Source organism: Sinocyclocheilus grahami, unplaced genomic scaffold (genome assembly GCF_001515645.1).
Source record: "Sinocyclocheilus grahami isolate Dianchi unplaced genomic scaffold, SAMN03320097.WGS_v1.1 scaffold794.1, whole genome shotgun sequence".
Classification (NCBI taxonomy): domain Eukaryota; kingdom Metazoa; phylum Chordata; class Actinopteri; order Cypriniformes; family Cyprinidae; genus Sinocyclocheilus; species Sinocyclocheilus grahami.
In genome coordinates, this window is record NW_015505973.1 from 553,176 (window position 1) to 570,548 (window position 17,373).

General features: G+C 36.2%; 1 protein-coding gene and 1 long non-coding RNA gene across 4 annotated transcripts in view; both read right to left on the reverse strand.

Annotated features, from left to right (window-relative positions):
- Positions 1–11,597, reverse strand: part of LOC107561840 (RING finger protein unkempt homolog) — a 20,642-nt gene extending 9,045 nt beyond the window's left edge. For 2 of the 3 annotated variants that reach the window (XM_016246334.1, XM_016246333.1), the window contains exons 1-13: positions 9,570–9,802; positions 7,329–7,538; positions 7,072–7,248; positions 6,318–6,448; positions 6,080–6,215; positions 4,488–4,605; positions 3,176–3,260; positions 2,842–3,065; positions 2,090–2,155; positions 1,829–1,997; positions 1,437–1,535; positions 1,130–1,315; positions 674–858 (exon numbers count right to left, since the gene is read on the reverse strand). In XM_016246334.1, coding sequence (XP_016101820.1) covers positions 674–858; positions 1,130–1,315; positions 1,437–1,535; positions 1,829–1,997; positions 2,090–2,155; positions 2,842–3,065; positions 3,176–3,260; positions 4,488–4,605; positions 6,080–6,215; positions 6,318–6,448; positions 7,072–7,248; positions 7,329–7,538; positions 9,570–9,721 — 1,938 coding nt within the window. In that variant the 5' untranslated portion in view covers positions 9,722–9,802. Of the gene's footprint in view, positions 1–673; positions 859–1,129; positions 1,316–1,436; positions 1,536–1,828; positions 1,998–2,089; positions 2,156–2,841; positions 3,066–3,175; positions 3,261–4,487; positions 4,606–6,079; positions 6,216–6,317; positions 6,449–7,071; positions 7,249–7,328; positions 7,539–9,569; positions 9,803–11,366 lie in introns of those variants that run through there. The other variant, XM_016246335.1, reaches the window with a different exon arrangement.
- Positions 11,598–14,335: 2,738 nt separating this feature from the next.
- The window catches only part of LOC107561827 (uncharacterized), a 3,434-nt gene continuing 396 nt past the window's right edge, over positions 14,336–17,373 (reverse strand). The window contains exons 2-3 of the long non-coding RNA XR_001605916.1: positions 15,394–15,469; positions 14,336–14,374 (exon numbers count right to left, since the gene is read on the reverse strand). This is a non-coding gene — a long non-coding RNA (uncharacterized lncRNA). The remainder of the gene's footprint in view (positions 14,375–15,393; positions 15,470–17,373) is intronic.

Below are 17,373 nucleotides of genomic sequence, written 5' to 3' on the forward strand. Positions count from 1 at the left end.
TGAGACACTGAATTTTGGGTTTTCATTATCTGTAAGCCATAATCATCAAAATTTCAAGAAATAAAGGCTTGAAATATTTCACTTGGTGTAATGAATCTATATAATATATGGGTTTCATTTTCTGAAATGAGTGACAAAAAATATTTCATGATTTCATGATATTCTAATTTTTTGATCTGTACCTGTACACACAAACATATATACATATATATATATATATATATATATATATATATATATATATAATAAATACAATAACATACATAAAAATAACATATACACATTATTATTATTACTATGTTTTGCATTATTTAGAAATATAAATACGCAGGGTGTTCAGAAATCTTGTCATCACAACCATGAATGTATTAACATATGACTGCCCAGCACTTCATTATTATTCATAAACCTGATGAACAACAGCCTGGAATATGTTGGTATTTTTTACATGCAAACAGGATAGCAAATCATATTTCCACGTGGAAGTCTTAAAGATACAGAACCAATATCACCCTGATTAATTATCTGAATCAGAAAAGGGTGAAAAATTAGAAGGTCATGGAAAACTAGACAGGCACAAGAAACCTTGTCTAACATCAGTGAGAAAAAATAAAACATAAAAGTGTGAAATGTGGTATTTTAGGTACACACGCAAACACAGATGGAGTCTGACCTGAGCCATCTGTCTCCAGCTGTGGTCCCAGTGTTTCAGCACCCTGTGTGCCTCCTCCACTTCCTGTTTGAGACGTGATGCCTCGGTGTACATGCTCCCTGTGGAAAGCAGGGCAGGAGGGGTACCTGGCGAACTTTGGCCTGTCGGAAAATGTTCCCAAATACTGCTGCTCATGCCATTTAAACCTACAAAAACCAAACAAAGCTATCATGTTTGATTGCATCCGCCACACAATCTATCCAGTTCACTACAGCAAAACAACACTGCTTTGTATTAGAAAGACAACTGGTAATTAAATTTAATGTTATATACTCTCACTGCGCTTGTAAACAAGAATATTGACCTAGATACGGCACAGGAGCTGTAAACTCATTCTGATCCCAAGAATTAGCAAAAATGGAAATATATGGGGAAAAAATTACAGCTGACATTAAAATAAATAAAAATAACACTAACCTAAAGAACCATGGGAGGTCCCCAAAAAACTGCTCTCTGATTGGCTGGGTTGTGGCAACTGTGCAGAGAGGAATGGAGAGTGGTGGGCTCTGATTGGTGGAGAAGGTGAGGGTGATCTGAAAGGGGAGGGGCTACTGAGCGAGCCAGGGATGTTGACAGGTGCTGAACTCTGTAACTGACTGCCTCCTAAGGAAAAATGATTACAAAAGTAGAACTGAAGATGGATGTCAATGCTGAATTTTTGCAGTGACACTACAGCTTACAGTAGCAACGCTATCATCTTTTTTTGCTAAGACTCGTCACCAACCCAACATGAGGCCCATGCTGGGTAGAGCTGAACTCTCCAGACTTTTCTCAAGCGCAGAGACTCCAAAGTCATTCAGGTCTAAATCATCCAATGCAGACTCTAGTCAAAAGGAGAAAGAGACGTGGTTTTAAAAATACAGAAGTCTTACGTCATTCTACTCAACAGTAAAGCTCAATTATGTATATTTTTTGCACATAATTCTAAACAGAAATGAATAAAACAACACCAATTCTTAGATCGACATTTTGTGTTCCATAGAAGAAAATAAATCAAATTTGGAATGAGGGTGAGGAAATAATCATATTTAATATTTAAGAATAACATATACGAAGTTAAATAAAATAAGTATAAAATAAATGTTATTTTTATGGGGTGAACTATCTCCCTCTCACCCACTACAGACTCCACCGTGTCACTTGTAGGGTAGAAGGGAAGAGCGTTGGCGTTCATGCCTGAAGACGGGCCGGGGGGTGCAGGGCTGGGTGGGGTGGCTGCCAGACTGGAAGGTATGCTGGAGGACATACTGAGAGGACTGCCAACAGGCAGAAACACCAATAAATCCTGAAAACACACAACATGGAATACTGCAAAAGGTGCTTGGCCTATTTGTAATTTTCATTTACGTCTGTTTTGAATCGGTAGGTGTTCAGTACCTGTTTGCTGTGCATGGATGAAATGTCTCTGATGCGCTGTTCCATTAAAAAACTTTTATGTTTGGCCTGTATGAAAGATATTAAAGTTATGCTAAAAGATTTGTTTTTCATTATGTCAATTTGTGGAATTTATTCAAATGTCACAGAAAAAGAAAGAACTGCACTACCGTTCAAAATATATATTTTTTCTTTTCTTTTGCAGACACTAAAATATAAAGATTTCTAATTTAAATAAACACTGTTCTTTTGAACTTTCCAGTCAACAAAAAAACCTGAAAAATGATGATGATAATAATAATAATAAAAAGAAGAAATGTTTCTTGAGCACAAAATCAGCATATTAACATGATTTATGAAGTCACTATACACTGGAGTAATGGCTGATGAAAATTCAGCTTTTCCAGCACAGAAATAATGACATTTTAAAATATATTTCACAATATTAGTGTTTTTACTGTATTTTTGATCAAATAAATGCAGCCGTGGTGAGAAAAAAAAAATTCTTACGGACCCCAAACTTTTGTAGTGTATTGTAATGCATTTCTAGCCAAATAACTATTTTAGAGCAGAGCAAAAATGTAACTTTAGAAATTTTAAGATGACTAATTTTTATACCTTTTTCTAGTCTGGAATCATAACTTTAAAATTCCTAGGTTTTGTATGACAAAGGGAACACTGTGTTTATCTCAAAAACAGAACTCTTCTAACTGACGCCTTCAAATAAAAGAATGAATAAAATTGTATTGCTATACCTGGTCTTCCCTCTCAAACCCAGGGGCTTTCCCATAACCCCCCTCTCCTCCTAAACTGGCATCAAGACTGGAGAACTCCTCAAACAGAACCCTTCCCAGCAGCCCTTCCTCTGTGCTGGCACCCGGCCCACTCTGGCTGAAGTCTTCTAAGAGAGCAGAGCAGGGAGTTTCTAGAGGAGGTGAACTGCATTGTGCGGCCAGCTGCTCATCACTGACAGTCACTTCTGTGAAACAAAACAGATATCTATTGGATAAGTTACCATGTAAGATCTTAAACATCCAATACAATGTAGAGTGTATCATCACATGTTAACTTTACAAAATGTAAGCTTACTTTCTACATGAGCAAAAGCACAGAACGGCCCTCTGGGACAGTTGCCACTCTGCTGAATGTCGTTGCATTTGGTGGATTTGTAGATCTGTGGAGAAAAAAGTGTGTAATTAGGTAAAATAAGAACATATTAGTGGTGCTTGATTTTTCAGAAGCGCCAAAGAATATCAGGATGTTGCTATGCTTCCAAGAGGGCCTAAAAATTAGGAAGAAACATGCTTTAAATATGTTAAAATAACTAAAAATCAAGATGTTTCATATTTTAATTTACCCTCCTCAACAACATTTTGTTTAAAAGTATGATTTCTAGACCTGGAAAAGTAATGTAAATTAATAAAGGCCTAAAATGTCATGGACATTTTAAGAAAGAATATATCTTTTTGTATTATGCCAAGCTCTAAAATATTTTATCGGGTAAAATTTGTAATTAAAAATATTTGTAAAAATCCAGTAATGAATGACTGTAAGAGTCATCGAAATTAATTGATTAAATAGAGTGGGAAGAACTTTCAGCTACTTAAGTTTAAATTTAACTATGTTAATGTTTATTATTATATGAATTTTTTATTTTACAGAAACTATAATTTTCTAATACCTATATATGGCTCAGGTTCTTGTTTTTTTCCAGACGGAAATGTTATATCGTCACACTTAGAAGAGTAATAACACGGTATTTTTCTATTATTATTTTCATCAGCAATATGGTTTAGTAATTAAAATCATTTAATTATTGTCCGTGCAGAGGCTATTCCGTTTTATTGATCTATGGTGCATTCATTTTGATTCTTTACACGTGTAATGATGTCCAATGACTTGTTTGCATTATTTATGCATTATTTTATTTATTTGTAAGACTTTTTTATGACTAAATTTGGTAATGGGAGAGTAAAATTATTTTTAAAACGTACACCGTTCAAACTAGGCTGCTTAAGTTGAAGTGTTTGGGATGTGGTTTTTTTGTAATCAGGCTCTCAAAGTATATAAAAATTTGGATATAGATGTATCGGCCAACATATCGGTTATCGGCTTTCAAAAATAAAAAATTATCAGTATCGGACAAAATTTTCATATACCGATATCCCTAACAGGTATGACTAATATTAACAGCACTAATATATAACCTTAAAAAAAGAGCCTCTTACGCCATAGGGCCAAACAAAATAGCAACTCTAATGAGCCTCACAAGCACAGCATAATCAAATAGTCACTGCTTTATTACATTACATCCATAAGTACCATGCAAGAACATGGATCATCTTACAGTAAATGCTGATGTTAAACAGAGTCCAGCTGCGTTAGATTGAGTGTGATATACCTCCGGGTGGAACTGCTGTTCTGTCCGTGTGTGGCAGTACTGGCAGCTTTCTCCGCTTTCACATTTACTGGGGTCCCCCCACTCATCGCTGTGCTTCACTGAGGGACACGGCAGGGCTCTTCAGAAACCAAAGAACACAGCACCATTAAAATGTATTACGATGGAAAATGTGGGTCACCTTACTACAAAGCAGGATATAAACTGAATATGAACAGAGGTTTGAATACATAGCATTCTTATTTGTTATTACTTTTTAAAGAAAAGAAAAAAAATCAGGGGTTTCCAAACTGCAGGGGGTTTGTGAGTTCATAAAAACATACAGTGGGGAAAAATGACTTGTCACTTGAATTATCACATGACTTGCAGGTAAATAATTCAACAATTTCATTTTTGTCAGTGTATTTTATTTTGATTCATTTGTATTTTGGCATTATTTATTTATTTTATTATTTAGTGTGGCTGGGTCTTTCAGCATGACAATGATCCCAAACACACCGCCCGGGCAATGAAGGAGTGGCTTCGTAAGAAGCATTTCAAGGTCCTGGAGTGGCCTAGCCAGTCTCCAGATCTCAACCCCATAGAAAATCTTTGGAGGGAGTTGAAAATCCGTGTTGCCCAGCGACAGCCCCAAAACATTACTGCTCTAGAGTAGATCTGCATGGAGGAATGGGCCAAAATACCAGCAACAGTGTGTGACAACCTTGTGAAGACTTACAGAAAACGTTTGACGTCTGTCATTGCCAACAAAGGGTATATAACAAAGTATTGAGATTAAATTTTGTTATTGACCCAATACTTATTTTCCACCATAATTTGCAAATAAATTCTTTAAAAATCCTACAATGTGATTTTCTGGATTTTTTTTTCTCATTTTGTCTCTCATAGTTGAGGTATACCTATGATGAAAATTACAGGCCTCTCTCATCTTTTTAAGTGGGAGAACTTGCACAATTGGTGGCTGACTAAATACTTTTTTGCCCCACTGTAATAATTGACTAAATAATAAAATAAATAAATAATGCCAAAATACAAATGAATCAAAATAAAATACACTGACAAAAATGAAATTGTTGAATTATTTACCTGCAAGTCATGTGATAATTAACTGACACCAGAGAATCATGAACATGCAAAAATTATAGAAAATTATCTTATGTTAAATATTTAAGGTTAAAGAGGTTCTGCTGACCAAAAGTTTGGGAACCTGCAAATAAAATCTGTCAAGCTACAAAACGAACCAAAAATGATAACTAAAGTGGGAAAAACATCACAAAAGCATAATTTGATTGTGAATGAGAGTTTGGCACGCGATGAAACAGATTCAACATTTCTTTTTTTTCCCACAAAATGCTATCACATGAATTCAGAGCATGTGGAATATAGCGTGCAAGTTGTTTTTGTCCTTTTTGCTCACTATGATATGAACTGTTGTTGTATGAAATGATCTGCATGAGATTAAGATCTATCAGTTTGTGTTCTACTGAAAACAATAACAGCATACTGGTTTGGAATAAAATGAAAGGGAGTAAAAACTGGCTTTTTTTGACTATCCCTTTAGGACTTTTATAAAATGACGTATTAGTTGTTCAGACCTGTATTTGTGTTTGTGAGGGCTCCGTCTGCGGTCTTTGCTGTTGTGATAGTAGGGACAAGCGTAGCCCTGACGACACAGCCGTGGAGGTTTTTTGCAAAGCTCAGTCTTGTAATGGGAGAGCACGAAACTGCTGTCTGCATGAGGAGAAACGAGCAAAGAACAGCATGAAGAATGACATATAAATGTATTGTGACATTTAGGTTCATTTTGAAGTCGTGTGGAGAGGCAGGTTTCACCTTGCCAGCGTGGATCTTCACTCAGGATCTTTTCTATGAGTGCAGTGCTGGCCACAACTCCTGACTGTCCTTCTCCAGATGTTCCCTCAACCAATCCAGTAGCAGCTTGGGCTTCTAACACCTGAACTTCTCTTACATACGTCAAACCAAGGAAAAAAATTACACTACCGTTCAAAAGTTTAGGGTATGATTTTTTTTTTTTTTTATAATTTATATAATAATTATTTTTTTTTTAATCGGAAAAATTTAGCTTTTTACTCATCAGAAAATCCTGAAATAAATACATATCACAGTTTTCACAAAAATATAAATCAGCTCAACTGTTTTCAACATTGATAATAATCAGAAATGTTTCTCGAGCAGCAAATCAACATATTAGAATGATTTCTGAAGGATCATGTGAAAATCAGCTTTGGAATCCCAGAAATAGATTACATTTGAAAATATATTTAAAAAACAAACACAGTTATTTTTAACAGTTACAATGCATCACAATATTACTGTTTTACTGTACTTTTGATCAAATATACGCTGCCTTGGTGAGCATAAAAGATTATTTCAAAAACATTTTAAAAATCTTATCGACTAAACTAAATGCTAGTGTATCATAATAATAAATGTGGATGCAATTTAATTCATGACTTCAATTAAAAATTACTCTTTTGTGTCCCAAAGAAAAGAAAAGGTATATGTTTGGAATGACATGGTGAATAAATGATATAAATGATTATTACTTTAAAAGTCAACTGTCTACCTGATGTCATAGACGGGGCTACGGAGGTCATGGGAGCCGTGAGCAAAGGCACAGTGAGGGCCGTTCTTACTGCAGTGGCCCTTCCCATCAGTCTCGTGGATACAGGAACCAGTCTTATAGTACCGCAGGTGATACCGCCTCTCTGTGTCTCCAGCTGTTCGGTGCAGAAATGGACACCTGGCAGTATATAAATACAGAAAGACATCAGCATAAATTCAGACAGTGAGACTTAAAAAGGAGTTTCTGCTGGTTCTTACTCATCTCCGTCGGGACATGTCCCTGTGCCCTCGTCGTATTTAACACAGTACACATCAGGGCTGTAATTAAACGTTCCATCTCGTCTGCGAATCGGCCTCCGTCGTCTCTGATTCAGGAAGTGCCAGTGGAAGCAGGTGAAGGGGCGGTGCTGAGTGCACTTGTGCTGCACGAACAGGGGACACTGCTCCGTCCTGAACTCTTTCAGATACCTGAACATAGATAGAGAGATGCTACATGACAGTATGTCTGGAGGTGGATGTGGCTATTAACCATTAGCAGGTTGGAAAAGGAGATTTTTCAGAGCGGTAAAACTACAAATAAACACTATTACAAGATTGTATATGACCTGCTTCAGGAGACATGAAAATAATCATGGAAATATCAGAAATTTTCAAATCTTAAAATGTCATAGAGAAGTACAATGAAGGAATATTGGTGTAGAAAGAATTTTCACTTACATTTTTCAATTACAAAGAGAGTAAGTAAAAGCTTTGAAAAGTATTTTTTACAGTGCAATACAAATTTATAAGGTGAAAATATAGGTTTCTTGTTATGTTCAGCTTTACAATATTATAATAAAAAAGTGCAATGGCTATGAAATGATTTTCAAAAATCTGTACCCAATAATCATGAATGACTGGAAGGTTTTAAAATGTCATGGAAAAGTGATTTGTATTGTCCACAGTCTTTTTTCCTGGTAATTTATGGTTCTAAATTTGCTGATATATATTTGGCTATTTGTGAATGTAAAAACTAATTACAAGAAACTGGAAAAAGTCACGGAAATCATGGATTTAACATAATTCATGACTGAGAGAAACAAAAACAGTTATTTATAAGCACATATTGATCAATCTCAACTCAAAGTATTTTCAGTGTCAATTGTGGTTACTAGGCCTGTCGCAATAATCAATATATCGACTTATCGCGCAATATATGCACATGTCCTCAATCATTTTTGGTGACGCAATATATCGCCCATTATATTTACTTAAAAATTAATGTCACCATGTTTTGTAACGCTACATTCCACTCGCGCCTGTATCTTTTACAGCTTCTCATACATAACGTGGTATAGTCATGAGGTGCTAGTTCAAATAAAAAAAAAATGCTTCTACAAAAAAAAAAGTTTAATCTGCAGATATGATCTTGTTTAGGGATCTGTGCCTTTGTGCATACGGACATCTGACTGCTGAGTAGTGATTGTGTTTTTCAGCAATAGTGTGCACCCTTCATTTACAGAGAAAAGAAGGCTAGGGAAAAATCAGTAGATGGAAAAATCTCCATACAAGTTCTTTGTGCATTTTTCTTTTTTTCTACTTGTTACTTTGCACTTTTTGTTAGAAATGTTTTTTTTTTACTATTTATTCAGCTTTTTAAGGTATCTAATGTATTGATACTTAATTTACATGATCTAAATATTCTTAAAAATGTAAAGTTTGTTGTCATTTGGAAGTGTGTAGGCCTTCTTGCGTTATTATGCCGTTACATTATGATTATATATTCAGTGGCATAAAATGGTCTTTAAAATGACAATAATATCGCTTATCGCAATTATTTCTGGGGCAATATAATCGCACAATAAAAAGCTGTTATTGTGGCAGGCCTAGTGGTTACGGCCATGATGCATTAGAAAACAGAATATAAAATGAATTTACAAATGTAAATTTGAATATAGATGGATATACAGTAATGCAGCGTTTATTTTCAGCCCATGGACATCAATAAAGTTTGATTTTTGGCCCTTTGTAGTAAAAATTTGGGCACCTTTGGTTTGTAGTGATGAATATAAATTTAGAATACAGTTCTAAAATATTTAAATATATAAACTACATACGTTTTTGTTAATGGAATTAATTACTATAAAATATTTAATTATTTTATATAGTAGTGAACACTGCTTCATCAGTGATCTGAGATCAAAATAATTGATCACACTTTTTTACCATGATTTCACGATGCATAACATTTTAGACTAATTAAGCACTTTATAGCTCGCCTTCTTTATTGTGTTTACAAATCGCCAGAGCTTTTGCCAGGATGCTCAAGTGCACTCTTCAAAACATCACCTCGATGCAGTGCATGCAATCAATCGCACTACTAGGCCTCTATAAAACACAGCTCTTGATCCAGCTCATCACAGCCACAAAACCCCATCAGACGCGTGTAAAATTGTTGATGCATGAAATGTGTGATCTGCACGAGCGATCAGGTGTATGTAAAGGTGTTTCGTTACGTACGTGTAGTGCTGGGGTTTCTCGGGCTGTGCGTGAAGCACGTTAGCGGGGGACGTCGTGCCGCCTGCCGAGGGTGAGGAGCAGGAGGAGGACGATGAAGGTCCTAGGTTGGCCGCGGCACCCGAAGAACCAGCCTGAGATGGTGCTTTCGACATGATTTATCAAATTATGGCCATCAAACTATTTAATATTGGGAGAGCTGAGAAGTCCGCACTCTTTTTTTGATGTGCGCATGCGCCAGATCTGGCGAAGAGGAAATTCCGGGCCATTGGGATGACGTCGTAGTCGTGCGCGAATCGGTTCTTTTGAACAGTTCGATTCGAGAGCCGCTCGGACCAGTGCGAGCACGAATGCTTCAGGTTTGTTCTGTGAACTGATTCAATGAAAAGAATCGATTTAAAATAACGACTCGTTCACTGAACAGACCTTGCTACGTCGTAGGAGAGTGAAGTCAGAGATAATAAACAGAGGTAAATCCCCAAATTAAGAGCGAGGTGTGCTTCTAATTCAAAGTTGCAGATAGACTACTCCTGGGAAATTTGTAGTAATGAAAAAGAAACTATCTTTCATTTATTTTTTCATTGCATCTATACAAAGATATTTTGGGTTGATGTTGAGAATTTCATTACAAGAAAACTTAATACAGCTGTTAAACTGAGTGGGCCTATGCTTCTACAAAAAAAAAAGTTTAATCTGCAGATATGGTCTTGTTTAGGGATCTGTGCCTTTGTGCATACGGACATCTGACTGCTGAGTAGTGATTGTGTTTTTCAGCAATAGTGTGCACCCTTCATTTACAGAGAAAAGAAGGCTAGGGAAAAATCAGTAGATGGAAAAATCTCCATACAAGTTCTTTGTGCATTTTTCTTTTTTTCTACTTGTTACTTTGCACTTTTTGTTAGAAATGTTTTTTTTTTACTATTTATTCAGCTTTTTAAGGTATCTAATGTATTGATACTTAATTTACATGATCTAAATATTCTTAAAAATGTAAAGTTTGTTGTCATTTGGAAGTGTGTAGGCCTTCTTGCGTTATTATGCCGTTACATTATGATTATATATTCAGTGGCATAAAATGGTCTTTAAAATGACAATAATATCGCTTATCGCAATTATTTCTGGGGCAATATAATCGCACAATAAAAAGCTGTTATTGTGACAGGCCTAGTGGTTACGGCCATGATGCATTAGAAAACAGAGAATATAAAATGAATTTACAAATGTAAATTTGAATATAGATGGATATACAGTAATGCAGCGTTTATTTTCAGCCCATGGACATCAATAAAGTTTGATTTTTGGCCCTTTGTAGTAAAAATTTGGGCACCTTTGGTTTGTAGTGATGAATATAAATTTAGAATACAGTTCTAAAATATTTAAATATATAAACTACATACGTTTTTGTTAATGGAATTAATTACTATAAAATATTTAATTATTTTATATAGTAGTGAACACTGCTTCATCAGTGATCTGAGATCAAAATAATTGATCACACTTTTTTACCATGATTTCACGATGCATAACATTTTAGACTAATTAAGCACTTTATAGCTCGCCTTCTTTATTGTGTTTACAAATCGCCAGAGCTTTTGCCAGGATGCTCAAGTGCACTCTTCAAAACATCACCTCGATGCAGTGCATGCAATCAATCGCACTACTAGGCCTCTATAAAACACAGCTCTTGATCCAGCTCATCACAGCCACAAAACCCCATCAGACGCGTGTAAAATTGTTGATGCATGAAATGTGTGATCTGCACGAGCGATCAGGTGTATGTAAAGGTGTTTCGTTACGTACGTGTAGTGCTGGGGTTTCTCGGGCTGTGCGTGAAGCACGTTAGCGGGGGACGTCGTGCCGCCTGCCGAGGGTGAGGAGCAGGAGGAGGACGATGAAGGTCCTAGGTTGGCCGCGGCACCCGAAGAACCGGCCTGAGATGGTGCTTTCGACATGATTTATCAAATTATGGCCATCAAACTATTTAATATTGGGAGAGCTGCGAAGTCCGCACTCTTTTTTTTGATGTGCGCATGCGCCAGATCTGGCGAAGAGGAAATTCCGGGCCATTGGGATGACGTCGTAGTCGTGCGCGAATCGGTTCTTTTGAACAGTTCGATTCGAGAGCCACTCGGACCAGTGCGAGCACGAATGCTTCAGGTTTGTTCTGTGAACTGATTCAATGAAAAGAATCGATTTAAAATAACGACTCGTTCACTGAACAGACCTTGCTACGTCGTAGGAGAGTGAAGTCAGAGATAATAAACAGAGGTAAATCCCCAAATTAAGAGCGAGGTGTGCTTCTAATTCAAAGTTGCAGATAGACTACTCCTGGGGAATTTGTAGTAATGAAAAAGAAACTATCTTTCATTTATTTTTTCATTGCATCTATACAAAGATATTTTGGGTTGATGTTGAGAATTTCATTACAAGAAAACTTGATACAGCTGTTAAACTGAGTGGGCCTGATATAATGATGTTGATGATTATGGGATAGAAAATGATAAAGCGTATATTATTCAATTACTGGTTGTAATGGGGAAGTTTCATATACACAAAATGAAGTGGTCGGGTGGTAAACCAATTTTTTTATTTATTTTATCAACGAATTTAAACAATACTGTAATATGGTATATAAATGTAAAACAAAAAAAGCTCTCAGGACTTCTAACATTATCTGCAAATTTGAAATAGACAAGTAAACTGTACCGTCTTCATTATATTAGTTGTTTTATTTATTTATTTTATGTTTTCTTTCTTCCTCTGGCTAATTTTTTATTTGACTTGTAATCTTGTGTACTGATGGCATTTATATGCAAAGTTGTATTTCTCTTACTGTTATATATGTAAAAAATAAAAATTCAAAGTTGCAGATAAAGGTCTCCAAACGTGATGGTGATTTCTAATGATAAAAACGGCATAACAGTTAAGGATGTTTGTCCATGAATTGCTTTTTATTTTTACACTTGATGATTTTAGAATATTCTTAAGAACATCTTATGCCTCAATGAAAGCAAGAACATACGTTTACAATTACATATAGTATTTGATTAGAGACTTTGTGTAGTGTAGAATGGTACATTTATCTCATTAATCCTATAACATTTTTCTTTATTGTACTTTTAAAAAAAAAATCAAAAATTTAAATGCAAAAATACATTTATAAATTACTCACCTTTAACCTTTAAGTTATTTGTATTTAGTATTGAAAAAAACAAACCTGCTTATTTAACTTATCTATGCAGGTAAGATGAGTCTCCTTTACATCCAGCAGTACCTCCTATATGACAAAATCAGAAAGCATGCATGCGATATTATATAGGTCTTGAAATTAGCTTACATATACATCTCTCTACATAAAACTCACTTGCTCAATTGTAGATATACCTTTCTTGCCTGTCTGCTCTCCAGAACCACAGGAATGACATTCTGCAGGACCTCCCTACCTCCATGCTTAAAATTAAACAAAATTAACATTAATTTTCAATAATCACACGGATCACATATTGACTTAAAAATACACATGAATGGATTAAAGTTAAACAAGCACCACCACAAAGAGAGTTTACACAACTACTGTACCATTCCTATGTTTGCTTTTCCTAAGAGGTGCACGGCGTACAGGATCCTGTAAACGAAACATGATCAAACAGATACAGGCCGGGCTGTTTATGGTATTAGAGACTAATACAATTGCAAACATACATGAAATCTTTATTGAGAGTACCTGCCGTCTTTGACACACTGTGTCTGCCCTCTCTTCTGACCCGCAGTTCTGTCCTGCTGAGAGGCTGGTTTTGGGCCAAACTGAAGTGAGGGTTTTTCCTGTTTGAGTTGCCGTAAGTGTTTGACCAGTGGCTGATAGATAGACCCATCTTCTCCTCTCCAACGTATCAAGTGAATGGAAAGGGGCTGACCCTTCAGCTTAGACAGAACCACACCTGCCTTTGGAGGGGAAAAGTAGTAACAAGTGGCCTGTTAGTCAGATATCGAGCTCTATGGCACCTTTGACTGTAAAGCTGCGGTGAAATTTTGCAGACAAATAAGACCAATTGTCTAAAGTCGAATGTGTGGCGATGTATGAAGCACAGCTCACATAGAAGTCCTTTTCAAACCAAGTAGTTTTCTGTTGGTCACTGCTATTAATCCATGTGACCAACTTGAACTTGTTTTGAAACCTGAATTTCGACACCCTCATGCGAAGTTCCCAATCGCATGGATTCCTACTAAAATGACTGCATTTCACCCGTAAAAATGTGCCAGACCATGTTAAATGACACATTAAAATAGGGGTGGGGTTTAAGTTATTAAAGAAGTCTGGCATACATGACCAGTTGTCGTTTCACTGGAAAATCGAGTTATTATACTTGATAAAAATTAAAATTTTGCAATTTAAAGGGGTCATATGATGCGATTTAAATTTTTCCTTTCTCTTTGGAGTGTTACAGGCTCTTGGTGCATAAAGAAGATCTGTAAAGTTGCAAAGACTAAAGTCTCAAATCCAAAGAGATATTCTATAAGTTGTGATGTATAAGTTAAGAGTCAACCACGCCTACCTAAAACGGCTCATTCTAACACACCCCCACATGCCTACAATAATGTTGATTGTCTGTAAAAGACAATTTTCAATCATCACTTGTGCGTGTCCACTAACCTCGATTACTCTGTTTGTGTGTAGCAGGTGTTTTACTACATTTCCCAGGGTTCTCCTCATCAGCATGAGCCGTATGAAGAAGCGCCCTCGGCCTTGAGAGGTCATGAGTTTGCTGCAGGCTGTGGTCTGCTGCACGGCCAAAGAAACTGAACTCAACCTTCAAGAGCAGACATAACATTCTGATCAGACAGGCACATTTAGATGCACTTTCTGTTCCATTTTCAGCAAATTTGTAGTTGTGATTAATCAAAAGATGCTATTTTTAAAATATAAAAACAATGAGATATACATTAGGGTCCAAAAGTATGAGAGTGAAAATGCATTTGGCATTTTTATAATTGAATATGTATTTTTATTGTAATTATCAGCAATGACAAAAACAACAATTTCAGAGATGAAATACTTTTTTTATTTATATTACTCAATTTTTATTGATTTGATTCATCTGATTCATTTAATTCTTTGTCGTAGTTTAAGTTAGACTTTGAATCCAATGAGACTTTGAATGAGACGTTTTTTTAAACCTACGTTATGTTACGCTAAAAATGAGAAGCAATAAGTGTATAATGACATACCTGCTGTCACGAATCCGGTCCACGAACTTTCCTATTCATTGACTCTCGCACTACACACTGTTGCACATCACCCCGGACTACATTTCCCATCATGCATTGCACTGATTGCACTCAGCACGAATTGCACACACCTGTTTACACTGATTGCACCCAGCTGTTTCATATCACTCCCTCACTATTTAACACTCACTCTGATCCCTTCCCTCTGCCGAGTATTGTTTCAGCGTTTATCACTCTCCTAGAGATAGCTACCTTACGGAGCCCTAGTCATTAGCCTTAGCCCTAGCCCTAGTCCTAGTCATTTGCCTTAGTCCTTAGCCCTAGCCCTAGCCCTAGCCCTAGCCCTAGCCTAGCTGTTTTCCCGGTTTCTGATCTTCGCCTGGTTTCCTGGATTTCTCCCTTAGTCTTGACCCTTCTGACTCTGACCCGTCTGCCCATCGTCGACCCACGCTAGCCCTAGGACTGTTCTTGTGTCTTGCCCACCATATACCTGTCTGCCTCTGTTTGACCCTGCCTGCTTCATGACCACGTCTCTGTCTTCTCCACAATAAAGCCTTGCAGATGGATCCGCACGTCTCACGTCTCGTCAGCTCTGTAACACCTGCCACATGTGTCATGGCGAAGAAGCTGTTCAAAACAATGTCAGTAATCTCTATGTGCCAAACTGAGAACAGGCTCTAAAACATTAATGAGTAATGTTCATTATGTAGTAAACAGTGTCGTATGCATATACATTAATTTGCTTTAAACTAAAATGAAAAAAGGAACTAAAAATAAAAAGCGTTTCAAAATATTAATACAATCAATAATAGTATCTCTAATACTAAAATAACAGACTTGGTGCATCTTGCCCAACTAACACTTTAGGTTTGTAAAGAAATGCTTATGTTGACAGTTTATGTTGGTGTACAAAACTAATTTGAAGCAATGAATCATGGTATGCATTATAGCAAATTTTAGCTCAACGACAGGAAATATGAATAATTAACCATAACTAGTTATAATTAAGTATTCATATTTTAGATCCGCTGTAGATATTTAGCTGACCACTCAGGGTCAACTGTCTTGTCAATTCTAAGAACGTTAATTTCCTGGTTAAGGGAAATAACTTTCTTACTGTACAATTCTACCAAGCTTGTAACGTAAATCTGCATGATTAGTGACTCCGGTTATGAGCAAACAATGAAAACGTCAAGTGTGATACAAGTAAGGTTTTATTAACTACATAAACACTTAAACTAGTCTAACATACTACATAAACACATAAACTGGTCTAACATACACATATACACACACACACACACACACACATACAGTTGGTATAGGAAAAGGTTAAAGTTTAACTCAGCACAGATTCATTTAAAAATAATTTCCAATCAGTTGATCCCATATTAATAATTCAAAATGGCTTGTCTGAGTGCGCAAAACAAGTATGCTAGCTCTCTGTCTCTCTGCAGCGAGCAGAAGCTGCCTCACGGCCTGTCATCTTCAGCTGCCTGATCAGAACAACAACTGAGCAGTAAAACAGCACAGCGAAGCTCAGGTACAACCTTAAGTGTATGATAACATATAGGACATGAAACGTACCTTTAAGTGTTTCGATAAGCGGGTCTTTTGCAGGCATTACTGTGAACACGCACATTCCGCGACATCCATCCAGTTACATGGAAAGCAAATAGGCTACTAATAACCTGTCATCAAATTGTTTTCCCAAGGTTGGTTCATGAGTGAAATGTGAAGCACATTCAGTGGTGACACCACCTATCATAAATGTACATTAGACAGTCTCTACCGCCCCTTTAAAATATGATGGTTATGAAGATGATAGTGGCGCCCTCTCTATTAATTCAACTCCACAGATAGGCTGTATTGTAGTAGCCTATAAATAAAATATATATATATATATATATATATATATATATATATATATATATATATACATATGTCTTTTTCATTAACACGTTTCCATCACATTTCATGATGTATTGAGTATATTAAGAAATTTAAGTTTTAGAACTGAATAAATAAATAAAATGCCAAGCTTCACTGTCCATATTATTTTCTTGTTTGGAAATGATTCACAATAAAACATTCTGTTCTCAATTGATATTTACCATTATTTATGTACGTCTGTGGGAAACTGACCATTTAACACAGTGTATATTAAATGGTCAGTTTTCCTCAGAGGTTGAAGGAGACAACAGTGCAGAGATGAACTGAATGTTGAAGTGTTCTGTTTTGTTGAGAGCTTTCAGTGAAATGATGGTGTCATTGAGCATCAGTTTATAGACACAGCACATCTACAGAAGACTGCATTTCTTATTGATTCACAGCACGAGGGAATTAAAATTAATCAGCTCATAGTAGCCACTGGTTGTGAAATGTGCTATACCAGCACATACATTGATTATATTTTATATATTCAGAATTTGTCAATCTGTGAATCTGAGTTAAAGGAACAGTTCATCCAAAAATGAAACTTTGCTGAAAATGTACTCACCATCAGGCCATTCAAGATGTAGATTAGTTTGTTTCATCATCAGAACAGATTTGGAAACATTTAGCATTACATCACTTGCTC